At 63.5% G+C, this 27,242-nt stretch overlaps 1 protein-coding gene across 3 annotated transcripts in view; it reads left to right on the forward strand.

Annotated features, from left to right (window-relative positions):
• Positions 1-24,401, forward strand: part of EEFSEC (eukaryotic elongation factor, selenocysteine-tRNA specific) — a 175,733-nt gene extending 151,332 nt beyond the window's left edge. For 2 of the 3 annotated variants that reach the window (XM_057555193.1, XM_057555192.1), the window contains exon 7: positions 5,386-5,783. In XM_057555193.1, the coding sequence (XP_057411176.1) occupies positions 5,386-5,558 (173 nt within the window). In that variant the 3' untranslated portion in view covers positions 5,559-5,783. Of the gene's footprint in view, positions 1-5,385; positions 5,784-24,293 lie in introns of those variants that run through there. The other variant, XM_057555194.1, reaches the window with a different exon arrangement.
• Positions 24,402-27,242: the final 2,841 nt, after the last annotated feature.

Below are 27,242 nucleotides of genomic sequence, written 5' to 3' on the forward strand. Positions count from 1 at the left end.
GCCCGGGCCGTCACCCTGTAGGTGAGCCTCTGTCTGATTCTCAAGACCAAGTCATTTCCTGTTTCAGAATCGTTTTGTTTCTTGCCTTAAAACAAAATCCTTCCTTCCGCACAACACCCTGGTTTTCACTCCCTGCATGCCCCCAGTCTCCAAAGCCTTGGCTGCCTTATAATTTCAATTTACATGGTGTGGGAAAGATTTCTGCAAAGGGCCCTTTTTTGTTTTTGAAGAATTCATCATTGCTGCTAAGAAGCTTAATATAAATTAAAGGAGGAATTAGGCAACATTAAGACATCAAAATGGGGGTGCGGGCGCCCACCGCCGCGTCTCCACCCATCAAAGGGGCCGCGTGGAGCCCGCGGAGTGTGCGCTGGAGGCCTCAGACGGGGGCAGCTCCAAGGAAGGGCCTGTCTGTCGCCCGCCTCTCCTAATTCCCTTTGTTGCGGGGACAGCGGAGCACACGTCTGATAAAAACTTAATCACCTTATCTTTTTAAAGCAAATTGCATCTTTGTTTACATATGGGATCCATAGCAGGAAGAGAAAGGAGGGAAAACCTGGCAGCCGGCGCCCCCAGCCAGCCATGCTCAAGGCTCCCGAGGATGAGCACGAAAAACTAGGCCTGCAAAGCCATGGCAGGGGTTCCAAAGCTGCCGTCACCCCAAAAGACCCCAAAGTTCAGGGGGTTCAGCAGGAAGGGAGCCGACTGGTGCCCCGGCTGCCTGAGGGGCCAGTCCTCGCGCCAGCTCTGGTCGCCAGCCTGGCTCTCCCTAACCCGCTAGGCCTGCCCCGCACCGCACTCGCCTCTGGGCATTTCGCTGAAAACCAGGCTGCCTGTCCTCCTTGGGCCTCTCCGCCCTGCCAGCTCCATCAGAGCCAAGCTCAGCCCAGGCCCAGTTTGAGGGACCTCAGGCACACTGCCCCCAGGGCGGGCATCCAGTCCAGAGTCGGCTCTGGCTGAATTCAAGGCCCTTCATGACCATCCAGCCCCCAGCCCAGCTGCTGGCTGTGCCCCTCTGAGCTCCTCAGCCACCCATCATCCCCGGGATGCTGACCCCGCAAAGGGCCCCCCTGTGCCCCGGCCCCCTCCCCGCCCTGCATTTCTGCTCTCTCCAGAGCTGCTTGCTGCGGGAGGGGGTGTGCTAGAATGGCTGGAGCTGGCACAGCTCTGAGGAGCCACCGAGGGGGCCAGTGACCCCAAGCTGCCTGCAGGGCTCAGTTCCCCCTGGAGCGTGCAAGCCGCCCACCAGCGTGGAGACGGCTCTTCCAGTCGGGCCCCCAACATGAAAGCGACGCCAGCAGTTGGAGGCAATTTGCCGGCTTTGATGGCCGTGTCAGGGCGGCACCCAAGGCCAGGGCTTGGGAAACAGCGCGCTGCCCGCATTCTTCCCTGATTACCCGAGCCCGAGCCAGGGCCCAGCAGCCTCCAGCCCATTGTGCCTTTGTGTGGAGCTGGCGCTCGGTGAGAAAGGCCAGCCCGGCCCTGGGAGAGTGTCCCCAAGGGAAGCCACGGGTAGCAGCGTCACCCCCAGGGTCACGCCAGCCCTCCCCACCACATCCCGGGGTCTGGGCTGGTCGGGGGGTGGAGCGGGGCCGCTGGGCTCCAAGAATCCTGAGGGTTAGGGAGAAAAAGCCGGGACGCCTGTGAGCCCCGTGGGATCACGGGGACAGCGTGAACTTGAAACCTGCAGCAACTCTACCCTCATGCCCACCCCACCAGGCTCCAGGTCACGTGGGGCAGGGGACCTGCTCTCTAGGCCCAGCTTCTCCCTGGGCCGCTGGCGTGCAGACGGGTTTTCCTGGTCCTGGAGGCACAGCTCTGCCGGCGCGTTTCCCTTGCTCGTCCTGCACACCCACGTGAGACCCCACTCACTCTGTGTGTCTTCATCCAGCAAGTCCTCCCTGTACCCGCAGGCCAGGCCCTGTGCCTGGGTCCTAACTCCCACACAGGCCGCTGGGGACAGACACAAAGCAAAACTCCTGCTAAATGGGGCTCCAGGAGGGATCCCGCCGGCCGGGGCAGGGGTGGGGAAGCCTTCCCGTGGGGCAGCGGCTGAGTAGGAGTTGGCCAGACAGAGAGGGCAGAGGAGAGTGTTCCAGGTAAACGGGGCAGGTTCAGAGGCGCTGCTTTATGTCTGCTGGCTGGAGCAGGGAGCCCATGATGTGGCAGAGGATACAGGGAGGCACCCGCTGGGTGACACTCAGGACCTTGGATGCCAAGTAAGAGGAGAGACTCTGTCCCGTGGGTGGACCCAAGCCGGGACAGCCACACGTGCCTCAGCGCGGCCCCTCCGCCCCTGGGGGTGGGACTAGGGAGGAGACCAGCACGGTGGTCCCCCAGGGCAGCGCCACGGAGGCCTCCTGTGCGGGGCCGGGTGGCAGGGAGGCAGAGCAGGGATGCTTGATGCAGCAGCGGCGGCAGAATCCGTGGCCTCCCTGGGGGTGAGCAAGGGCCTGAGACCCTCCCTGTCTGGGCTCCCACGAGCCCAGCACACGGGGCACCTCGTGGACACGGTTACCCCAGAGCCCCGGCCCTGCAGCCCCACCAGCACACGGCCATACGTGCCCTCTGTCCTCGAGCACCACGCTCACCCCACCCAGGACGCGGCGCTCAGACTCTCTGCCTGCAGACCCTCACCCGGCATCGCCGTGTGGCCGGCCCCTGATCTCCAGCCCCAGGTCCCCCCGGTCCCACCCCGGTTCTTCCTGGAGAAGCTAGCCCTCGGCGTCATTTCCCTGGTGGCCCTGGTGGCTGTCTGCCTACCTTGCTGCCTTGTTTACTGCCTGCCCGTTCTCGGGCCAAACTCCGGCGGGCAGGCCCACCATCGTCTCCCAGGCCTGGAGAATTCTGTGAAGGTTTTCAGGCAATGACCACCCGACACCCTGACCTGCCCTCACTTCACACCACTTGCCACTTGGCTGAGGGGAAAGGCCACCACAAAACAAGGTGGCTCCCAGTGGCATTGCCACGAATCCCCACATCCTGGCTCCCCTGGCAGACGGTCTCGGCTGGTCGGCATTCAGGCCACCCCGTAACGGAGCAGAGGGAAACAAGGCTGGCCATCTCAGAAAAGCAATTAAATGGCCTCGTCTTCGCCAGCGCCAGATAGATTTTCCAGCTCTGCCTGCTTTGGGCAGCGCGAGGTATGCGCTCTGTGTAACGAGAGCCATCGTGGGCGAGATGGACCGCCGATTGGGCCACGCCTGTCTCCCCAGCCCGGCGCAGACGCCGGGGAGCCCCGCGCCTCTTCAGCCATCAGACCTCCTGGCACCAGAGGGAGACGGGCTGCCCGTGCCATTTGTCAGGGTCTGGTGCCAGCCGCCTTCTTGCAGAAGGAAGGCCGGGGAGTCAGAGACATACCTGCAGGACTGGCACTTGCCCGAGGGCTGCCCCGGGGCCTTTCCCACGCCCCACGCCTGACCCCAGCGGCGCGAAGACCAGCTGAGCGTGGGGCCTGCGATCTGACACCAGGCTGCCCGGCAGGAGGGCGGCTCCCCTTGGCCCCAGCATCCTGGAGCCCCATCCGCCAAGAGCCCCGCCTCCCCAGGGAACGCAGGCTTTGAGGTGGGCGGTGGAGAGGGAGACCCAGTCCCTCGTGCAGCGAGCAGGGCCGTCCCCGCTAACTCTACGGCTGTCCCTTGAACCAGCCGCCTGGTCACCTTTCTAAACGTCCAGGAGCTGCAGGGCCAATACCCAGTGCTCTCCCAGTCTTGCTTCCTCTGCAGAGCCACTTTCCAGAGCCTGCTTCGGGTGGACGCCCCGAGTGATGGGCTGGGTGGCAGCAGCCCACGTTTCCCACCAGATGTGGCCCAGAGTTCAAATCCTGGCTCTTCCCAACTGACTGTGGGGCCTCACATGAGGCACTGCCCTCCTCAGGGCTCCGTTCTCCGCAAGTGCGTGGAGGGCCCGAGGGACGGGACGGCCAGGGTCCTCCCTGCACTGAAGCGCGACATGAGCTTCCACTGGCTCCTCTTCTCGGGAGCAAGCCAGCGCCCGGGCGAGGCTGGGCCGGGGAGGACACCCCTCTCGTGCCGGCAGAGGCATAGTAGGTGCACCGGGTGTGCAGGGGGGGATCCGCTGCCTCGTGCCCATCTCGACTTCCCGCCAGCTCTGGACACCCAGCTGTGAGGTCTGCTGGCCAGCGGAGCCCCTGTGTGTGGATTAGAAGTGAGTGCCCTCTCTGGGGACACAGCGGCCTGCCAGGACCCTCGTTTGGCGAGAGGCTGTGGGCTGGTGCCCCTCACTAGGGTGTGGAGTCTGCACACCTTCCTGCCCCGTCCAGGCTCACCCTCACCTCAGCCCTGCCAGCTTGCGCCCAGCAGCGTCGTGGGACTCACAGAGGGGGAGCGGCTTGTTCTGGGGTGCCCGCTGGTGCAGAGCTGGTCTGGGGCCTGCCCAGAGCCTCGGCCCATATGCTCGGGGTAGCCAAGTAGTCTCTCCCTGGCCGGCAGCCCACGGAGAGACTGCGTCGTGCTGCCCCCAAGCAGACACCTCGTAAAGACAAGCCCCAGAGAAAGGGGCACAGCAGCCTGGTGTTGGAGGAGGGGAAGGGTGTCCCAGGCAGAAGGAACAGCATAGGCAGAGGGGAGCCCAGGAACGGTCGTGGGTTCCTCATGGCTGCCGGGAAAGCACGAAAGCAGTGGATGATGGGGCTGGAAAGGTCGGGTGGGCGTTAGGGTGTCAGCAGGAAGCAGATTTCTGCTCAGTCGTTCGGCTGGAGGGAGTGGACAGAGGGTCTGTACCGAGGCGTGGGTGCTTAAAGGAGCCAGTGAGCCTGGGGTTAGGGGGACAGCATCTGCCAGCGCCCACGGAGGAGGACCCCAACAGGAGCTCTGGCCAAAGAGAGTGGGACCATCACCCCACTTCTCCCTCTCTCCGCTTTCCGACCCACTGAGGTCCTTTGGCAGAACCGTGATGCCGTCTGCAGAGGTCACCGCCCGGGCACACAGCAGGGCAGGGAGAGGATCTCCAGGTGCAGTTGGAGAGTGCCAAGCCCGCGGGGCCTCAAATGCCAAGTCTCAGGGTAGAGACTTAGCATGAATGCGCCGGGAACAGTGGGGCCGCTTAGAGCACCGAGTGCGGGGCGGCCCACAGGGGCCTGAGTGCAGGGTGGGTGGGCAGGCAGGGGACCGGGAGAGCCAGGTGGGAGCCATGCTGAGCTCCAAGCCAGCCGGGCTGGTGGCGTGGACCAGCGCGGTGAGGGGGCCGGAATGCTGGTTGGGGAGGCAGGGGGGCGAGCCCAGGGTGGCACTGGGGTCCTGGCTCCGCCACGGAGGGTGTAGGGGCATTGCTGAGTCGTGGGGCAGGATGGAGCTGGGCCAGCATGCGTGCCGTCTGGGGCGGCGGGTGGCAGAGTGACAGGCTCTCCCTCTGTGCCTCGCGCAGGTGGCCTCAGCCCCGAGTCCAAGAAGATCTTGACGCCCGCCCTCAAGAAGCGGGGCCGCGCCGGCCGAGGGGAGGAGGCGGAGCAGCCAGAGCCCGTCCAGCACGTGGCTCTCAGCTTGTCTTTCAAGCGCTACGTCTTCGACACCCACAAGCGCATGGTCCAGTCTCCCTGAGTGCCCGCCGGCCGCCCCGGGGCACCTTGCCCAGGCCCAGGGGCCACAGTGCCACATGTGCCTCCACCTCCAGGCTCTCCCCGGAGCCCCCGTGCCCCCCGCCAGGGGACAGCCCCGTGCAGGAATGGGCTTCGGCTCCACGGCTGGTGGCCAGTGTCTCCCAGGCTGCCCGGCTGGCGGCCAGCGCTTGCCAGCTGCAAATAAACGTCCCGTGGTGCCCGCCCATTCTGCTGGTCCTTCTGTGATTTCATGGGGGTCCCCCCAACCCTCCCAGATCTGCTCCCAGGGGCAGTGTCGGGAATTGCCAGGGCTCCTGCCGAGAGCAGGGCTAAGGGAGGGACCCATTGGGCTGAGGGGATCCACAAAGTGTCAGGCCCTTAGGTCAGGCTCGGTGGCCCCTCGGGTCTCCTGGGCCTTGAGAGAGTCCGGGAGTCCTTGGGCAGCCGAGTCCAGGAAGAGCGCCCAGGGGTGTCTGGGAGCAGCGGGTGCCAGGCCAGTGCTTCGGGGCAGAAGGCAGGCTGGGGGGTTTGGCCCTGCGTCCCAACACCAGGAGTCCCCAGGCCTTGTGCCGAGCCCCTGCAGCCGGCCCTCTCTAGAGCCCAGCAAGCCCCGCCCTGGCTCCTCTGCCCCCTGTACCTCAGGCCACCCCACGCTGCAGCCCGACCTGGCCATACTCAGAAAAGGGTGAAGTGGCAGAGGTGACGGACTGAGGGAGTATCAGAGCTTTTAAAGACATCTGCAGGATGAACACATTTTCCAGAGTCCCTTTATTTGATCTCCAGGTGGACGCAGAGGCCTCCCTTTTACCCTGGTAATCGGTGCGTTATGCTTTAATTTGCAAAAATGGCATTGAAAATATTAACAGGGATGGGTCATAATCAGATGACTTGGGCCTGGTAAGCCCTGGAGCCAAGGGCCCCGGGCAGGGAAGGGCGCTGTGGACCCGCCGGGCCTGTGCGCGGTGGCCATGCTGGGCAGCGGGCAGCCCTAATCCAGCACCAGCATGGGTGCCGGCAACAGTGGTGGCAGCCAACCCACGGCAGCCCCCATAGGGTCCCAGCCGTCAGGCCAGGCCGCCATCAGGGCGGCAGCTGAGGGCTGGGTGGGCAGGGGGAGTCCAGGCCCGGCCCCCACCCCCCCGAGCTGGGAATAGGGCGGGGGCAGCTGGCGCTGCTGCAGCACCGTCAGGAAGCTCCCCTGGGAACCGTCCCCGACACCCCGCCGTGGGCCAGGCTCCGGGCCCCACTCTCGTTTAGCCCCACCCCTGCCCTGCACCCCATCTCACCAGGGAGGCAGTGCCACCTGGCTGAGGCCACCGTAGCTCACAGGGTGGGCCCCCAGCAAGGACTTCAGGCAGAGGCCCCGCCCCCAGCCCAGTCCAGTCCAAGGGGAGCAGGAAGGGCCTTCATGAGCACCTGCTGGTACCAGGCCCCGGGCTGGCCACTCCCGTGGGTACTCGGCCCTTCGGAGGGGACCCTGGAAGGGCTGGGGGCTCCCGGGACTCACCCCTCAGGTGAGGAAACCGTCCATCGTCCTCCTCAGTGTGTGGGGAGCTAGGCGGGCACCACTGGGACCTCCAGCTAGGCCGAGTCCTCCCCGACGGAGGGCTGTGAGGCTGACCTCTCCCTCCAGGCCCCCTGGGGGGGCCCTGCCCTGCCTGCACAGGCTGTGACCCTGAGCACATCGCTGTCTAGCGCCACGTGAGGGGTCACGTGACCCAGCGGGGCGAGGGGTCCTCCGTGAGCAGGTGCTAGTTCTGGGGGCAGATCCCTGGGAGAGAGGGGCCCCGAGCCACTGCTGGCGTCACATCCTGGCTGCCCACTGACCAGCTGTGTGCCCTCGGGCAACTCCCGACCTCTGCCTGGGTCCCTGGGTGCAGCAGGAGAGTCAGAGCAGCAGCTGGCCTCCATGTCCCTGCAGCTGTAGGAGGGGGACCAGTAGACGTTGTCTCCCCACTGGGAGACTGGGGGCCTGAGCACCCCTCAGCAGTGGTGTGGGCAGCCCAGACCCAGCACTGCCCCCAATCAGCCACTTCTCCAGGACCTCTGAGGGTGCCCACATCTCGCCTGAGGACAGCACTCCTCGGAGCCCCGGGAAGCAGCCGGGCTCAGGCCGAGGGAACTAAGGCCCAGGGAGGAGGGGGCAGCTGAGCCGCGGGGCAGGGAGGGGCCGCCAGGGTGCAGTGAGCCTGCCTGCGTGGCCAGCGGCCCAGGAGGGGACGCTATCAGGCCTGGCATCGGTCGAAACCCGAGCACCCCAGCTGCGTCGGCCGGGCGCAGCCTTTGAAGGGGGAGCGCGGTGGGCAGGCAGGCTGGGGGCCGGCGCCCGGTGCTCTCCGGAGCAGTGTCCCCCTTCCCTTGGCTCCAGGCACCCCCAGACCTTCCACGTTTCGTGGAAGAGAGGGCTACGGCCTGCGGAGCCCACTGCAGCACCATCACACACATAAAGTCGCAGAATGTGCTCACCCACCCGCAGGGGTGGCTGGTGGGGCGGCCCCGGGGCCCAGCCGTTGCCTCAGCTGGAGCTGGGATTTGAACCCGGGTTCTGGACACCTCCAGGGCCCCCCTCGCCCCAGTTTCTCGGCTGCGCCCTCGGAAAGAGCTGCCCTCTGGGGCCCTGCTGTGGGCTGAGGGCCGGGGTGGGGGCCGCCCCGCCCGCCTGCCCACCCAGAATGAAGTCGTGGGCAGGCGCCCTGCCACGGACTGGGGCAGGAGGGGCGGCCGTGATCGTCAGGCCCGGCTGGCGGGGCTAATGCACCAGCAACGAGATAAGGCTTATCTGGAAACGTCTCTGGAATTGAGACTCTGATGGAAACAGGCTTCTGGGTTAATATACTTCTGACAGATAAAGTGGGAAGCCCTGGGGGCCCGGGGCAGGAGAAGGGGCAGCTCCTGTTCTCCCAGGCCTCCTACCCTGGCCGGCATGTGTGCACATGTGTCTGTGTCTGGGTATGCACACGGATCTTGGTCTCTGGGTGTGTGTGTCTCATTTGCGGAGGCTTTGTCAGGCTGGGTGTCTGGTGAAGAGGTGGGTGTCAGGTCCAGTGTGCACAGGGTGGGCACACACATTTGTCCAGGGCCAGTGTGTCCCTTGGCGCTCTTCCCCAGGACCTGGTGGGGTGGGAGTGGGGCTCACCACCCCCATTCCGCAGACCCAGAGCTTCCTTGAGGTGGCCCAGGACCCTCTCAGTGCCGGCTCACCCTCAGGTGATCCAGGCCTCAGGCCTCCCCAGCCTCCTCACGGAGCATAGAATTTCCAGGTTTCCTTTGGGGGGCTAAGGCCAGTCCTGGCCATGGCCCCCCAGCTCCAAGTTCAGCCGTGTCTGTCCCCCATGGTCATGACTAGGGTGAGGAAGCGTCTCACTAAGGGGCCACCTGGGCAAGGTCTTGAAGAGAGAGTAGGAGTTTGGCGGGGGCGGGGGGGGGGATGCTTCGGCAGAGGGGACAGCAGGAGTGAGGGCCCTGGTGGGAGTGCGGAGTCGGGGGGCCTGCGAGAGGAGGGACGAGGTCACGGCTCCCCAGTCTCCCTCCAGCCCCGGCTGGGCCTCCAGTGGCCCCCGCACTGGCAGGTCTGATTAAAAAGCGTAATCAGTGCCTGGCTGATAACGGAGTCGAGCCATTAATTCGGCAGCTCGGCCGGTGCCAGGGCTTGACTGCGGGGAGGCAGCCAGGCAGCGGGGATGCTGGGGATGGGGCGCGGTGCTCCCTGGGGGCAGTTGACCCCGACCCTGGGCTCGCGGGGTCTGCTGCGGGAGCACCGTTCCCTCTGCTGAGGGCCTGTGGCAGGGCGGGGAGGCAGTGGGGGCAGCTGTGGAGGGAGGCTGGGCCGAGAAGAGGCCTGGAAGGGCCTTGAAGGGCAGAGGCAGGGAGAGTGTGTCCGATCAGCGTTCGAGACCCACCCCCCCGCCCCGACTTCCGACCAGCACTGGACACTCCTGGCCGAATCCCAGGGCCTCCCGGGGGGCGGGGACCTCGTGGGCTGGAGGAGGACTCCAGGGTTGGCCGGTGGTGGGCCAGCGGGAGCCAAGCAGAGGAGGCCGAACAGGCTGAGGCCTGGGGGGAAGAAGAGGACGTTTGGGAGGTTTGGGGCTTTGGCGCAGGGGGTGGACCTTGGTGGCAGGGGCAGAGTTCGGAAGAAGCCCAGAGCTGGTCATTCGGCATTTACCAAGCACCTCCCGTGTGCTGGACGCGGCGGGGGGGGGGGGGGGGGCAGCTCTGGACCCCCCACCCAGGCCAGCAGGTCAGAGGTCGTGCACCCACGAGGTATTGCTCAACCCCCCACTGTTATCACCGGGTCCAGTGGGGAGACGGTGCAGCAGAGAGAAACGGCCACTTCCTGCGGCCACAGCTGGGCTCCAGATAAAGGCCCACTGGGATCCCCGGCCAACCTGGGGAGGGCCAGCCACCCACCTCGCCCCTCAAGGGACACCCCCCAGACTCAGCCTCCAGGCTTCCCGCACAGTCACCGCCGGACAGGGCGGGCGTCCAGCTGCTGAGTGCCACCCGTGCTGCTCGGGCCGGGGCCTCCGCGCCCCTCCCCAGGGTGGGCCCACCGAGCCCCGCCGAGTCAGGCAGGTGACCAGCGCGGCGCCTGTGTCTGGCACGGCTGTCACAGCAGCATTCACTGGGCCCACCGGGGCCCTCGGAGGGGCCGCGTAGCCGGGGGAGGCTGGGGGCCGGGGCCCCGCCCGCTCTGCCTCTACCTCCGGGTCTCCGCGTCCATCTCTCGCTCGTCCTGCACAGATGACCTTGGCTCCAGGCCCAGTTCAGTCCTCCCACCTGCCACACCCTGAGGCGTGGACCTTGCTTGTGCCGCCAGCCAAGGGGGGCAGGTCGGAGGGGCAGCTGGGCGGCGCGGGGTCTGTGGGCCTTGTCGCCCACAAAGGGCGCCCGTGGCGTCCGGTTGGCACCCCCTCCCACCCTCCTCCCTGCACGGTCCTCCCTGGCGCCTGCCACCCCCCCAGGTATGATCACACCCTCTCCACACCCCCTGCAGTCTCTGGGGGCCTGTCCTTGCGCCGCCTGAGGGCCCGGAAAGGTGGGGGTGGAGCCGGCAGGATGCAGGAACCGGGCCTTCCCTGCAGCTCCAGGCAGCCCTTGGAAGCCCAGATTTCCCAAGGCTTCCAAAGCTGGGCCACAGAGCCAGGCCCTGACCCGTCCTGGGCCCTCCCAGTTCCTGCCCCTCTCAGCCAGTTCCTTACCCTGTCCCTAGACTGTCAGCACCACCACCCCCCCGAACCTGACCAGCACCCCACGTACACCCTTATCACGAGGGTCCTGCTCAGATACCCGTGGCGAGGGCCTGCTGGGGGCACAGGCCGGCGGGAAGGAGCGTGAGGCAGGTGGCCAGCGAGGAGGGGCCGTAGCCAAGGCTGGGGGAGGGGGGCGCAACGTGGCCTCTTGCCTTGGCACTGGGAGGCACACGAGGCAGCGAGAGGGAGGGGACCCGGGACACCTGGCGAGCCTCCCCGCGGTCACACGTCGGCTGCGAGGTGGGAGCCCCGCGGCGGGCGCGGGTGTGGGACACCTTGATGAGCTCGCTGGACCTCCCGAGCCCAACCCCGCAGTCCCTGGGAGACACGGGACCCGGGGCTCGGGGCGGTGTGGGCTGGAGACCAGAGTGCATGAGACCAAGCTGGAGAGAAGGAAAATCAGGGCCCCGGGCAGGAGAGGACGTGCGAGCCGGGGACGATGGACGTGGCTTGAGATGCTCAGCCCAGGGCAGGGTCCAGCGGAAGTGGGCCGGGCACCTCTGGGTGGCAGGCAGGTGTGGGCAGGCTGTTGTGTAACAGGTGTGGGGTGAGATGGAGCAATTTGCTCCCTAATCAGACGTGGCGCCGGACAACAGGGGACGCTGGCCTCCAATCGGCAGCATCTCTCCGCTTCTCAGTGTTCAGGGGTCGAGGGGAACGCACCCGCCCCGCACCCAGGCCCTCAGCGGTCACCTGCCTGACTCGGTGGGGCTCAGTGGGCCCACCCTGGGGAGGGTGTGGGAGTGCAGGTCAGGGGAGCAGAGGGAAACTGAGGCAGGAGGGCGGGGTTGGTCCTCTGCCCCAGCCCCCCAGCACGGGGAACCCTGTGGGGCAGGTCCCGGCGCAGAGCTGGCCCGGGGAACAGGGGGTCTGGGTGCGTGTGGACATGCAGGCAGGCCACGGCCGCCCCTACCCTGTAGACAGCCGGGTGGGCTGCTGATAAGGAGGAGCAGTTGTCAGTCACGGGGCGCCACTGATAAGACAGACAAGCATCTCCCGGTGGCCGGAAGGTGGTGGGAGGAGACCCAGTCCCGGGGGTGCCCCCATCGCGGGTGGAAACACTGAGGCTGTCGGTTCCGGGCAGGGCGCCCCCCAGCCGCCCGGGCCGGAAGCCTCTCCAGGGCCTCTGGGCAGCTGCCATACACAGCGAAGCCAGGGGGCCGGGGCCTGGCCAGGGACGGCCAGCCTGAGGTCACCTGCAGGCCTGAGTTCAGGATGGCAGGTGACTCCCGAGAAGACCCCGGAGGGCAGGGAGGAGCCAATAACTCACCCCCTCAGCCCCAGCCTTGAAGCTGCAGCTCGGAGGCCAGAGAGGTTGCAGGCGGAGGTTCCTTGGGGCTCGTCAGAGCTGGGGTGCCTGCCTGAGCCCTGTGCTGTGGGGAGTGGCCAGAGCCAGAGCCAGGGACAGCGAGAGACAGGCAGAGACATACAGCGGGAGAGAAAGAGCGAGACAGACGCCCAGAGAGACAGAGAAAGAAGTAGAGAGAGAGATAGGGAGACCCCGAGAGCTGAGTGCACCCAGGGGAGGGCCCCAGAGATGGGGAGGAGAGAGAGGGTCCCTGGGGCCGGCCCCACTCTGATTGGCCAGGACTGACTGCAATTAAAGCCCATAATTGATTCCCTGGGATGACGAGGATCATTTCCATGCAGAGAATTAAGGTTTTCTTCCAAGATGGAAATAAAGATTAATTTGCAATTTCCTTCCTCACTGCACACAAGAGAGCAGCCCCTGCTGGGAAGAGGGCTCAACCTGGCAGGTGGGCTGGGGGGGATGGTGGCGCGAGATGGGGCAGCCTCCAGGCCTGGGCGCACGGCCTCCCTGGGAGAGGGCAGCCTCTGGGGGCTCCAGGACCCCTGTGTGCCCATCACTGGCCCAGAGGGGCCCAGCCTGTCCCCCTCGGGCTCCTGGCTCTGTGCTGGTGCCCCTTTCAGAGCGCTCCCGCTGTCCTGCTCCGTACCCTTGGAGGGTGAGGCTTACGACTCACGGCGCCCTCGTGTCGTCTGAGGCCCGGACAGCCACGGTAGATGAGGCAGAAGAGTCCCCGAGGGGGGCGGTGGGAAGGCCCGACTCCCTTTTCCCCGTGGGTCCTTCTTCAGCCCCAGCCTCCCCCCAGGCACGGCTACTGGCGCCCCGCCTGGAGCTCACCCAGGGCTTCCCTGGAGGGAAACACGCTGGAGCCCAGGAGATGTCCCCTCCTCTTTGGCCTGGTCCCCACGGCCCCGCGACCCTGCACCCCTCACTGGGGGCACCCCAAGCTCAGGCACACACGCAGAAAGTGACAGCCCTGGGGCCTGTCCAGGCCCAGCCACTGAGGGCCGCCCCTCGGAGAGGCCTGCCGAGTCCCGGGAGGCCAGAGGGGGCCACCCACGCCCGTGTCCCCGGGAGCCAGCGTCGCATCCTCAGACTCGCCCCCGGCAGGGCACACCGTGAGGCCACGTCACCTCGTCCACCCGCTCCAGGCCCACACCCCGCTGAGGCCCAGGCACAGGGAGGGGAATCAGGCCGCTCTTCTGGCCCGTACAACCTCTGAGCAAGCACAGCTGGGGCCACTTGCTGCCGCGGGGGGACAGCGGTCCGAGCACAGGACGGGGGGTGCCGGCTGTCCCACCGGTGGTCTTCCGAAATCCTGTCTACACTCCCTGAGTGCTCCGGGGCTGTGTTCTGCGTGACCTCTGGGCAGGGCCTCCAGGATCGCCGAGAATTTGAACTTGGGCTCTCGGCCGGGTGTAGCCTGAGACCCGCCGCACGGCACTCCCGCCTCTGCTCCCTGCCTAGTCGTGAACGGCCTGGAGCTGGCCGCCATGCCTTATGCCAGCCTTTCCTGACGGCCGCCTCTGGGTGACCTACGACCTCGCCCGGCACACGGGCTGTGGGGAGTGGGGGGAGTGGGTTTATGAGCAGAGGGGCTGGCGCAGTCCTCCACGGCCTGGTGGCCTTGGCCTAGGTCTCCATCGCCACGGGACTGAGCGCCGGCTGCCCCCCAGAGCCCCGACCGCTCCTCCCCTGCCCACCTGCGACACCACGTGCTCCAGAGCAGGGACTTCGTCTGGCCTGTGTGCCTGGTCCACCTGGGGCTGGGCGGGCTCGCCCCCCGCCCCCCCTCCACTGCTGCCGCATCCGCCAAGTCCAGCCTCTGCCTACATACCTCCAGGCACGGGGATGTCCCTCCACACTATCCCGGCCGAATGACAGCTGAGACCAGCAGCAACTCTGGGCCAGCCACCAGGACAGCCCAGCACAGTGCAGGCCGTCTCTGCGGGCGCTCTGGTGGGTCCCAGGTCTGCCCTCTGCACCTGCAGCTCCTCTGTCCCCAGGGCTCTCCTCCAAGGCGGCATCCCCTGACCAGCACCTCCGAGAAGCTGGGCCCAGAGCCTCGGTTCCCTGCCCTGGCCCTGGGCCCTGAAATGCCCCGGCTGCTGGTGGCTGCTGCATCTTGCTCATTAGTTCATTGATTCCTTTGACCAAGATTGGACCAAAGTTTCCTGCACACTTGCCAGGGCCTTGGGGCGGCTTGGAACAGCCTGTCCCCTGATGAGGGGTGCCTAGGAGGGCGGGGACAGTTGCTGCCCTGGCCACCATGTCTGGGAATCATAGGCTGGCCTCTATCCTGGGAGAGTCAGCGTCCAGATCCTTCCTGCAGGTTCCACAGACCACCAGCACCTAGTGGTCACGTAACCAAGTGTCTGGTTCCCAGACCTCACCTCTCTCAGCAGCCCTGGGATCCAATGAGGCCTGGAGCAAGTGTCTCACCCTCTCTGTGCCACAGCAAAATAAAATGACTTATTAGGACCTGCCTTGCTGGAAAGTGGTATGAATGAAAGGGGAACACAGCAGATGCCCACTAAATGCTCTGTGGCAGCCACCTGGGAGAACTGTTGGGGTGTTTCCTAAAAAGTGAAACAGAGTTATTGCCCAAAAGTGGACACAACGCTAATGTTTATCAACTGATGAACAGATAAAAAGTGGTGGGCGCACCCACACGCTACCTGGAATATTATTCCGTGGAATATTTAAATGAAATATTATTCAGTGATAATATAATAATAATAAAAAGGGATGCAGTACCGATGCTTGCTACATGGATGAACCTTGAAAACATTGTGCTGAGTAGAAAAAGCCAGATGCAAAGGATGCCGTATTGTATGGTTCCACGTGTATGAACTACACAGAAGAGGCAAACCCACAGAGACAGAAGGGAGACTGGTGGTTTCCTAGGGCTGGGAGATGAGAGGAAGAGGGTGGCGGTCAGGAGGTGGAGGGATTCTTTTTGGGGTAATGAAAATGATCTAAAATTGATTGTGGTGATGGATGTACAGCTCTGTGAATATACTAAAGCCATTGAATTATACACTTTAAATGAGTGAATTGTGTGGTGTGTGTTATATCACAATAAAGCTGTTAAAAAAAACTAAGCAATGAAGTTACCATATGACCCAGTAATTCCACTCCTAGGTCTTTACCCAAGAGAACTGAAAACATACGTCCACACAAAAGCTTGCACACGAATGTTCAGAGCAGCATGAGTTGGGACAGTCAAAAAGTGGAGAGGACCCGAATGCCCATCAACTGATGAATGGATAAATGAAATGCGGTCCTACCATGCAAAGGACTATGCATAGCCAACAAAAGGATGAAATACGGATACGGACTCAACATGGATGAACCTCGGAAACATTATGTTCAGTGAAAGAAGCAAGATAGCAAAGTCATAGATGGTAAAATTCCATCTACAAAAGTGTCCAGGATAGGTAAATCCATAATTGTAGAGAGTACCTCTGTGGTTGCCAGGGGCGGGGGGGACCTAGTGGGATGGCACTGACTGCTAGTGGCTGTGCCTCCCTTTTTGGGGACAAAATGTTCTAAACTTAGATTGTGGTAATGGTTGCACCACTTTGTAAATACGCTAAAACCACTGAATTGTACACTTTAAGCGGGGAGCTGTATGGCATGTAAATTGTATCTCAATAAAATTGTTTAACAAGTGAATGAGGCTCCAAGACTGTCCTCACCACCTCACAGCCAATCCTGGGTGGCAGCCCCACACCGTTTGGTTCTGGCCAGAGCCTTGCCTGCTGGGGAGACAGCGCCCACTCCCCCGGAGCTGAGGGGCAGAGTGAGCTTGGAACTGTGGCAGGGGGTGAGCGACACCCAGAAACACCCGCGCAGCCTGGCTCCTGGTCCCGGCCGCCCTCTGTGCCCACCCGTGGTGGCTCTCAGCCCCCAGGGCTGCAGGAGAGGCTGGTGGGATTCTGCAGTGGGAATCCTGCTGTTCTTGTCTTAAATCATTTTAGTATTTGTCATGTTTATTAAGGAAATAGTTCAAACATGTGAAAAATGCACAGAGCACAACACAATGAACTCCCGCCAACACCAGCGAGGGAAACAAGGAGAGGGGGAAGCTGCTGGAACTCTCCAGGCTCTGCAGCTGAGCCTCTGCACACCCCCTGCCCGCCCTGCTCAGGAGGCGGGGGGCCGGCCCCCCCTTTGCTTTCCCGGGTTGGGGGATCAAAGCTCGCCATTGGGACCAGAAAGCCGTAGGGACTGAGTCGATCTGAGACTGTGAAAGTCTACAGCTCTATTTTTAAAAATCATTGTTTGCTGCATAAAGAAAAAATTACCCTTTCATATGTACAGTTTTGCTAGTTTTGAAAAACACATTCAGTCACAATACAGAAAAGTTGTCCCCCTCCAGATCCTTCATGCGCCCGTGGCACCCCTCCTGGCAGTCACCGGTCTGTTTTCTGTCCCTATAGTTGTGTGTCATCTAGAATGTCACGTGTCACATGGCGACATTTACATCTCTGGGTCCACCCGCGTCCAGCGTCTGGACGGTGGTTCCCTGTGCTGCTGGTACATTCTTCTGCATGAATGTTCACCAGCTGGGGGACAGTTGGGGGGTTTCCAGCGTGGGGCAGTTGTGAATAATGCCGCTACGAACACTCACTGATGAATTTTTGTGTGGACCTAAGCTCGATTTCTCTTGGGTTAGCACCTGGTTGTGGAATGTTGGGCTGTGTGGTAAGCAGCGTCTAACTTCCCTGGTGACCACCAAGCTGCATCCCCTCCTGACACGGCTTTCTTGCTCTTTCCGTCAGGCACCTACGTAGGGCCAGGCACTGTGCCGGGTCAGGGATGGCCGTGGCCAAGACCGGCAAGGCCCTGCCCTCCCAATGGGGGAGGCAGACAAGAAACAAGAAGACTTCAGGAACACGCAGGCTCGTGCTGGGCGGTGACACAGGCTCTGAGGGTGACAAGGAGGGGATGGGCAGCGAGGTCCTCCCTCACGAGGGGAGCCGTCTGAGCCTAGATCTGGGGGACTGAGCAGGTACAAAGGCCCTGAGGCAGGCGTGTCCTGTCATGGTGCTGTGACCGTGATGGATTTACTGGGCACATTCTGTGCTCAGAATGTGCTGAAAACCTCAGAGACGTCTTCCTACTTAATCCTCACACAACCCTAAACAGAGGGATTACCGTCGCGTCCCCCCCGTCCCCCCTCCCGCTTACAGCTGTGGAATTGTGAGGATCACAGCCAAGAGGGGCAGAGCCAGGATAGGAACCCAGTGGGACCCACAGAAGCGTCTTAACACTTGGGTTCCAACCTCAGCTGGGCTCCCTCCTGCGGTCCTGCTGCGTGACCCGGGGCGGATGACCGGTCCTCTCTGAGCCTCTGCCCTCCTATCTGCCCTGCAGCCCGCAGTGGGAAATGGTACCATGGAGCCTGGCGGTGGGCAGGGTGCTGTGGCCATCTGCGGGTCAGGGACAGATCTGGCCTGGCCGGGCGGGGCGAGCCGTGGGCGCTGCACTGCCGCCAGGCGCCGACAGAGGGCAGGAGCGGCCCGCGCGTCCGAGGCCAGGGAGCGCAGGCGAGCGAGGGCGCAGGGGGGGACACCCACGTCCTCGGGGCTCAGAGCTGTGAGGTCCACCTGAAACGTCCACCTGAAATGCGGCCGGTCTGGCGGGAGGTTCCTGCAGGTCCAATACACACCAACCTCCAAGGCTTAGTGTGAAAAACGAAATGCAAACTACCACAGCCATCAGTTTTTACATGGATCACATGTTGAAACGACAATATTTTGGACATACCAGGTTAAATAAAATATAAAAGTTAATTTCACTTTTTTTAAACATGGGTATGTAAACTTAAAACTCCGCGCATGCTGGATTTGTTGGCTCTCATGCTGTTTGTGCAGGACAGGGCTTGTGCCTTATGCCACGTGACCCTCACTGATCCTCCCCATGAGGCCTGGACTGTAACGGTCCCCATTTACAGGTGGAGAAACTGAGGCAGCGAGAGGTGACACGGCGTGCTCGGGGCCAGCTGTGGGCGCGCACCCCATGCCCAGGTGCACACACGCGTGTCACGTGCACGAGTACATGCGTAACAGACGGATGAACCAGCGCAAACGCACGCCGCCAACACCCCAGCCACATGTGCAACCAGTCTCGCGACAGCCTTGCCAACACACACGTCCACACCCCGCGCACACCTGCAGGAGTGCGGCCCGTGTCCCCTGAAGGCCCAAGTGCCATCTGGACAACTTTCGGGGATCCTGCCGTTGGCCAGCAGGCCCAGGATGGCCGGTGGTCTCCCTGCTCACCCAGGGCCCGGACAGGGGGGCCCGGCTGCCATTCCGTCTGTGTCTGCAAAGGCCACCCCTGCGGTGAGCGAGTGGCCTGCCACCCGGCGCTTCGGGCCCTTCCTTCTGGCCGCAGAGCATTTGCATAAAGCTCCCCAAGCCCACGGATCGCATTACATGGAGGCCTGATGATAATCTTTGTTGAAATAATATTTAACACATGCTGCACTTTTAATTAACTATCTGAATAATCTCAAATTAATACCAGAGCTTTAAAAATAAGTTTTCGTTTTCGCGTTTGGTAACATAATAGCGGCCCGGCTGGCCCGTTTCCCCTTCCTTTGATTTAATTAAAAGCCCTTTTGTGTGTCTCTTGTCACTTCAGAAACGGACAAAAGCACCCGGGTGGGCAGCCCGGGCTCCCGACTCAGGGTCCAGGGCCGGGGTCGCGGCCGCGCAAGAGCTCTGGGGTTCGGGCAGCCCCGCAGCACCATCCGGGAGGCCGCGGCGTGGCTGAGCGTCACCCATTCGCGCAGGGACACGGTGACAGACACGCACACGGAGGCGGGCGGTGACCTGCTCCCACCCTTCCACGTGTGTCCCGAGCCCACTGCCCGCGCCAGCCCTGCAGGTGCACGCTCGACCACAGCCACACGCCGGGCAGTCAGGTGGTGACCACTCAGGCCAGTCTGGGCTGGGGGTTAACAGTTGGCGCCCTGAGTCCGGATCCGCGAAGACCACGGCAGCCAGTCCCAGTGCCATCCCCAGCCGGCAGCTGAGTGTGTGGGAGCGTCTCTCCCTGCTTTGCTGTCTCCGTCTCTGTGCCTCTGTGCCAGGCTCAATGCTTCTGGAAACAGGGCCAGGCAGGCAGCCTCCTGGGGCTGTCGCTCCTCTGCTGACCCTCTGTCCATTGTGCCCAGGGCTGCCGTCCCCTCCAGGTCTCTTCCCGGGTCCTGAGGAGCTGCAGGGGGACAGCGTTTCCTGGGGTCTCTGGCTTGCTCCCCGCTGACGGGCCTGAGACAGGCCGAGGGAGGCCTTGCACAGGCGAGCAGCCCTAGAGAGGCCAGTGGGGATACGCAGGCCCCTGCGGAGCCTGTTTTCTGTGCGGGTCCAGGCGGGTGGGGCTCTTTCTGCTGCGTGGGCCTGAGGCCCTCAGGAGCTATGCAGAGACAGGGTGCACAGCAGACACCCACTGCCAGCCAAGCCTGGGCTCTCGGGAGGGGGCCGCGGAGATGCTTTCGGTTCTGGGGCTGAAGTTCGGACGTGGCTCTCACGTGGAGAGTGGTGGCTGGGTGCGGAGTCTGTGTGCCCCTCTAAGCCCGTCTGAAAGCTGGGGGCCCAGGACCGCTTCCGAGGCTGCCGCCGGGGGTGCAAGTGGCCACATCTCCACACACGCAGCCTACGCATCCCATCAGCAAGCAACGGAGGTTTGGATGTGAGTTGAATGAGCCTTTGGCGTCCTGCCTCCCCACGGCCGTGACCATGAGAGGGTCCCTGCCCTCACCAGTCCCCCAGTCCGGTGGGAGGACAGTCACGTGGGTGCAGAACGCAGTGCTGAAGTGGGAGCTGCGAGGCCGGGCTGCAGCCTTGAGGTAGAGGACGAGGTGGGTGGGGACCAGCGCTCGGGGCCTCATCGGTGGCATGGTCAGAGGAGAGGCTGCCGGGGCTGCAGTGCCCGACGCCAGGGTCCAGCCGCCCTCCCCGGGCGCTGGCCCCGGGACCTGGAGCATGACCGGCAGGGCCGGGCCTGGGAACTGACTGCCCTGGGGTACAGCTCCCCTCCCCCACACCAGCCCGTCCCTTCTGGCTCAGGCTGACCTGCCTGCCCCGGTCAGCGGGGGGCCCCAGCAGACTCCTGCCTCGAGGGCTACCTGGAGGGGCGGGCGAGCCGGCTCCGACCCACTTCACCTTGGCCGGTGAGGACTGGCCAGGCCACTCCAGGCACCTGGACCCCACCGTCACACACACTCACACGTGTCCACTCACACACATTCACACACGTGGTTCCAAGTCACCCAAGACCGCACACAAGTGAGCACACAGGCTCCCAGCTGGCCAGCTGGCCCGCAGGGAGGATTGATCGTCATGGGCTGGGCTCCAGGCGTCCATCCACACACGGGGTTGGGGCACTGTTGTCCTGAGCACCTACTGTGTGCTGGCGGCCATGTGTGAGCCCAGGAACTGGCACAAGTCTCAAGTCCCACAGGGGTCCCGGTTCACAGAGCGGGTAACGGGCTCAGAGAGGCTAGTGAAGTTGCTCAAGGTCACACAGGGAGAAGCGGCTAGAGCCAGGCCTGATCTCGAGCCTACACACCAGTCAGCCCACCACTGGCCCTTCTACTCCTGAAGGCTCCCCGGCGACACGGCCTGACCAGGAGCGAGGCTGGTGGGCGGGCAGGGGCCGAGCTGCATCTGGAACCCCAGGAGGCGACCCTGGTGCTGACCCAGAAGACTCGGGGCCCCGCGTCCATGGCGAGAGCCTGGGGAGCTGGGGGCAAAGTGAGAGAGGGTTCCCCAAGCCCCTCAAGGTGGTCACAGAACCAGAAACCACTGAGGCCTGTCCCGCGAGCAAGGGGCCCGCAACCTCGTGCCACCCAACCTGTGAGCTCCTGCCGAGAGCGGCAGGGCACAGATGTGACCACAAGGCGCCCAGGAAGGGCCCAGAACCAGCGGCGCTAAAGGAGAACCCCTCATTCATTTGTTCATTCGGTCCATCAACAGGTGCCCGCAGGGGCGGGTGCTGTCCTTCCTGCACAGGCGTGGCAAGGCTGACCCGGGCCTGCCATTCTGCTGGGGAAGGGGGACAGCATGCACCAGAGATGGATAAAGTGATTTCAGATAATGATCATTAGCCAGCGTAATCAGGGAGGGCTTCTCTGAGGACGGGACCTTTGGGCTAAGACCTGCCTGAGTGACAAGGAGGAGGCAGCCAGGCAGAGAATCGTGGGGCAGGATTCCAGGCAGAGTGACCCGGAAGGGCAGAGGCCCAGAGGAGCTCGCAGGACAGGGGCCTGGGCGGGAAGCAGCCTGACGGAGCCTAGGCAAGTGGGGTCGCCCACACCCTGTCTGAGGGGCGACTGCTGCCCAGCTCCAGCCCATGGTCGCCTGTGGGACTGAGCACCCAGTGTGGCCAGAGGTTCCGATTCTCCAAGAAAAGCTGGCGGTCTGGGTTTTTGCACAAAACCTCTTGATTTTTTAAATGGCCACAACCGATTCAACTTTTTCTGAAACTGTTCAAGCCACAGAAGATCTTTCTGGGGGCCAAAAGCAGCGTATGGGCCTCTAGTTTGAGACCTCGCTAGGAATTGAGTCCTGCCTCCCAGGCTTCCTAGTCCGGAGACCCTGGGCAGGTTGCTTGCTCTTTCTGTGCTTCAGTGCTTTCACCTGTGAAGCGGAGGCGACAGGGCCTACCTTGCAGGGCTGCTGTGCAGGGGTAAGTGCTTTAAGTTATTCATTCATTCAGCAAATGTTTACTGAACACCTCTGTGTAACAGAGTCAATGCTAGGTTTGGGGGTCGTAACAGCGGGCAAAAGAGACAGTCTCTGCCCTGGTGCCTCTTACCGTCCACAGGGGACAGAAAATGAGCAAGTAAGTGAGTGAGTGCCGCATAGGAATGTCACGTGGCCAGAAGGACCGAAAGGGAGCCAGGAAGGCTTGATGTTGTAGACGGGGTGGCCAAGGAGGGCCTCACTGAAGAGGGGGCATCGGCGTAAAGGCCTGAAGGATGTGAGGTTGTGAGGCACATAGATATCGAGTGAAGTGATCGAAGCAGGACCAACAGCCAGTGCAAAGGCCCTGAAGGCCTGGCTGCTCTAGGAGACAGGTATGGCTGAAGTGGAGAGATTCGGGCCAGGGAGGGGGGTGAGGCGGGGCTGGAAGGAGATGAGGTGGGCCTCTGGGGCTGTGAGGGCTTCAGCTTTTCCCCTGAGTAGGGTGAGAGCCAAGGGAGGGTGCGGAGGCCTGAGGTCTGCCTTTGGTTTCCACAGGATCCTTCTGGCGGCCGCTGGGGCAGAGGCGGGGAGCACAGGACGGAGGCTACTGCAGCCGTCCAGGCAAGAGGGCGTGGGGGCTGGACCAGGGGCAGCAGTGGGGCTGGAAGCAGTTGGCTCTCTTCTGGATGGACTTCAAAGGTCCACCCAGCACAGAGAGATGTCAGAAAGACGCCTAGGTTTGGTCGAGGCACCTGGAAGATGGGAGGATGGGGAGGTGGAGAAAGCTGGGTCAGGGCAGATGTGGACCTGGGGGGCTGCGCAGTGAAAGCAGCCGAGGAGGAGGCTGGGAGCAGAGGCCCATGGGGGACACGACGCGGGCACCCCGTTGGGGATGCATGAGTGGGAGGGGGCAAGTGTAGATGGCCGTGAGGACAGCGGCAGCCCGTGGTGCGCAGCCAGCTAGGACGGACGGATGCTGACATCATTTGTCAACTCGGGGTCCAGGGGAGGGGCCTGGACGCAGCTCCGGAACGCAGGCCGGGGAGGCGACGCCGGGGGAGCCTGGGCGGCTGGGGGCCGCAGCCCTCCCCTCCCCCTCGCCACCTGCGGGGTCGGTCAGACCCGGCCTTTGTCCCGCGCCGCAGCCCCGCCGCCCCGCGCCGCGCCCCCCGAGCAAACACAGCTGAGCGCCGGGCTCGCGTGCCGCCCCCGCCCCCAGCTCCCGGGCGGGCCCCCAGCTCCGGGCGGGCGGCGGGCGCGGGGCGGCGGCTTAGCGGGGCAGCTGCGGCCGCGGGCGGGCTCCGCTCGGCCGCTCCCACCGGCGCCGCGCTTTGTCATGCAGATGCCCGCTGGCGGCGCGCGCCCGCTCCCCAGCTGACCCGGGGCGCCCGCTCCCCAAGCGGGCCCGGGCCGGCCCCAGACCCGCTTTGTCCTCCGGCCGGAACCGGATCTCCCTGGTGCTGGGCGGCCCGCGCCAGTGGCTGGGCGTCTCTGGGCCTGTCTCCTGGCATTCCAGGCGGAGGACCTGCGGGTCTCCCCTGCGGGGTGCGGAGCACATTTGGGGAACAGCCCCCATCCCTCCCACACGGACGGGACCCAGTCCAGCAGGACCAGCGGAGCAGGCCTCTGTGGCCACATCCCCGACCCCTGTCGACCCCGCGGGTGGTGGGCACCCAATCGCTGCCCCCGCAGGCCTCAGCCTTCCCATCTGCGCTTTGAGGGCGGGGCCCAAACCAGCGAAGGTGACTGGGATGAGCTTCTGGGCTCAAAGGCTGCGGGGAGGCTGATGACACAGGGTGTAAACATCCCAGCTTGGTGGGAGCTCTTGATAAAGGCACAGATGCTCCAGATGCCAGGACCCCCCCCCTCACCTCCCAGAGCTGCCCCTCCTACAGCAGGCAGGCGGGTGGGGCCTTGCCTGGGGATACGCCCACTTTCCCCAGAGCAAAAGATTCACCAAGAGAGGTGATCAGATGGAAAGTTATTTACTGCCTGGTGTCAGGAGTCAGGCCTGAGGCCAGGCCTGGGAGGAGAGACATTCCTGGGCTGGAATCAGGCCTGGAGGAGCTGGTGTCCGTCCCGCAGGGTCACCACGTCCTCCCTGGGACCTTCTCTCCCCACTTTGCGGGTGAGGAGCCCAAGGCAGGGAGCAGCGGAAACGTGGCCCCCAGCCCTTGTCTTTGCCTGCAAAGAACAGAGGCCTGGAATTCAGGCCAGAAGGTGCAGAAATGACCAACATGCGTGGACCTGATGCTTGGGGTCCAAGAGAAGCAGCCAGAGTAACAAGCCCTCTTCCCGCCTCCCAGGTAAAGCCAGTGGCCGGCAGCAGGGCGCTGTGGGCAGGGCTCCTCTCCCGGGGGAGTCACCCCCCGCGGGCACCCCTGCTGGCACCCAGTTTGTCAATCCAAATCGCGCTTGCAATTCCGTGGGAGCTTTGGTCCAGTGATTTTACTTCTAGGCCTTTATCTTTAAAGGGCGTTCCTGCCATGTGTGACCTTGGGCTGCGCAACCTTGGGCGGCTGACCTCAGTTTTCCTCATCTGGAAGTGGGAACATCGCGACACCTACCCCTCCAGGGCCGTCTGAGGAGCGCATAAAGCCAGGCACGTTGGGGACACGCGTGACAGAGGCTCCCATGAAGGGGAAGCAGTGTCCTGATGTGATGGGTCAGGGCAATTTTTACAAATGGAGATGAGCCCCTCTTCCTGGGTGCCTCCTGGTTCTCCCCAGCGACCCCCCTCCAGTGCCCAAGTTTTGACTGGCAGACCTAGGAGGTTGGTGGGAGAGGGGTGTCAGTGTCAGTCCCAGCACAGACTCAACCTTGCCTGTTACAGGAGACGGTGGGGGAGGGGAGGGGAGACCAGCAGCCCAGCACCTCCACCCCAGGCCCTGGCCCTCTGGCTCAGGCAAGCAGGAGAGACCAGTGGAAGGTGGAGGGTTTATCTCACACACCCCGCCAGGGAGGGGCCTTTATGCCCAGATCCAGTTTCTGGCAGAACTGGTTGGTCCAGGTGGCCCGATAGATGGCCAAGATAAGGTCCGTGCAGGTTGGCCGGGCAGAGCGGAAGACCCACGCTGGGCTAAGACGGGGGGTGGCCCAGGCCCAGCCTGACTCAAGGGTGGCATGGGGTCTGGGCCTGTCTTGTCCCAGCTGCTGGCACCTTTTGGGGGCCACACGGGTGCCCTCTCTGGACCCCCTTCCCTGCCTGCAGTGAGAAGTGGCACAGGAAGAGGTGATCCTGGGCAGGGGTGGTACAGGCCCAAGGTTGCCCAGGCTGGACGTGCTGCAGGTAAGGTTTGTACGGGCACATGATGAGGTTCCAGAGCCAAGAGCCAGGCAGACTGAGGTTGCCCGGGCGTGAGGTTGTTCAGGACCCTACATTTCAGGTGGGCCCAGGCTTGGTTGTGTGTCAGACCTTCTGGAAGCCCCAGGGCTGGCTGGGCGAGCTCATCCTCATGGGCCAATGGCGTCCTGCTGTCTGTAACGTCACCACGCCCCAAAGAGTCCCTTCATTAGACCCTTCCACCTGAGAGGTTTGAGTGTCACCTCTCTCCTGCTGGGACCCTGACCAATAAACCTCTGGGGTCTCACAGCCCTAGGGAGCAGTTGTGGTCACCACACTTTCTAGGGAGGAGCCCCGTGGGGACGGCCATGGAAGGAGCCCTTAGTCCCCGCAGACAGGACTTCCCTCATCTCAGCACAGACCTTGGGAAAGGCAGCCCTCGGATCTGCCTGAAAAATGGGGTTTGCGTGCAGGAAGTATTTGAGGGACGTGGTCCCAGGGAACAGGGGCGGGGTGGGGGGCATGAAGCCGGGCAAGGGGAAAAGCCAGCCAGAGGAGGTGCTGTGGATCCACGGTCAGTGGGGTACAGACTGCACCAAGGCCATCTGAGAAACCTCGAGGGACGTGCTGAGAACCGCCCTCCCCAGGGACAAAAGGGGACATAGCCATAGGCTCCCATCCCACCCCATGGACAAGGTGAGGCTTATCCACCGGCCTTCAAACTTTAGGGTTCCTGTGCACAAGTGCCCAGCAGGTCCTGTGGGCGTCCTCGCGCTGGGTCAGAGCAGCTCTGGGCAAGAGCGAGCTGGGCCATCAGCCGGCATCTGCACAGATGGGCCGGTCTCCACAGAGCCGTGGCTGGCCTGAGCTCGGCCAGGAGGACTTGAGGTGGGCCGCAGAGCCGTCCAGTACAGTTTAAAATAGCGTGTATTCAGGGAAAATTTGAGGTTCAGTAAGGCCACAGATCAGGAGATGGCTGCCGTTGGAAAGGTCGTTTCTAAGCACAGTCCCAGAGGAGGGGGACGCCACGCCATGCCACGCCATGCCACGCCATGCCACGCCGAGCCACGTGGGAAAGCACGGGGAGGTCAGGAGGCGGGGGAGCCTGGAACCGGGGACAGGAGCCTTTGCTGCGGTTTCTGCAGGAGGGCTGGCGAGGCAGGGCGAGCAGGCTGACCACTGGCTGGTGTGAGTAATTTCATGGGCTCTGGGAGAGACGGGCTGCCCCAAGTTGCCGGGTACCTGACCCTGGGTGACTCGGGCAGCAGGACAGTGGCCCAAGGGGGAGAACCCGATAGAGGAGGTGCTGGGGCTGTGCCTTCTGGACTGGTTGCTTTGCATTTGAAAGTCACGCTCTGGGACCAGTGGGTTACACTCTGCGGGAATCGGCCAGCCCTGGGAGGGGCAGTCCCTCCAGGGTCAGCGCATCAAACCCAAGACACGGTTCCTGCAGTCCACCCCTCACCCACCTCAGCTCCGCTCGTGGCCTCTGTGGCCCAGGGTGGCCCAGGGTCCGGTTCAGGGTGGGAGCCGGCCCGGAGCCCTGACAGGCCTTAACTAGGAGTTAGTGGGACAGGCCGCAGCCCCTCCTGCTGCATGTGGTCCCGAAGCCGAAGCCGCCTCCACCACCCTTTCCGGATTTCCCTCACCTTCGGCCAGCACTTCTGCGGCTCTGGGTTCGCCTGGTGGGGCGACCGGGTCGTCTCCAGGGCTCTGAGACCTTAGTTGCCTTGCCCCTGTCGAGCCGTGGTTGCTGCAACTGCCCCGTTGTCACTGTCACCAGTTCAGATGTACAAGGAGCAGCCCCAGAGAATTTCGAGTCCCCGAGACCCTCGTCCCTGGCCCTCTTCTCACAGAGGTCCGAGCCGACCCTCACCGGCGTGGTGTGACTGCACGTTCATGGGAGAGCTGCTGTGTCCTCCCGCCCACCCCCAAACCAGGACCTCGGATCTGGCCGAGCCTCAGGTGGTGGGGCAGGGAGCAGGAGTTCTGCAAGGGGGGTGACATCGAGACGGACGGGCCTCCTTCCTCCGCCCTCTGGCTGTGCTCCGGTTACGGGGCCAGCACCGCATCCACGGGACTGGACCCCAGCCCTCAGGATGTCCCAGGACGGCTCCAGGGCTAGGCTGTTCCTTTTTAG

This window comes from Balaenoptera acutorostrata, chromosome 10 (assembly GCF_949987535.1).
Source record: "Balaenoptera acutorostrata chromosome 10, mBalAcu1.1, whole genome shotgun sequence".
NCBI classification, from domain to species: Eukaryota; Metazoa; Chordata; class Mammalia; order Artiodactyla; family Balaenopteridae; genus Balaenoptera; species Balaenoptera acutorostrata.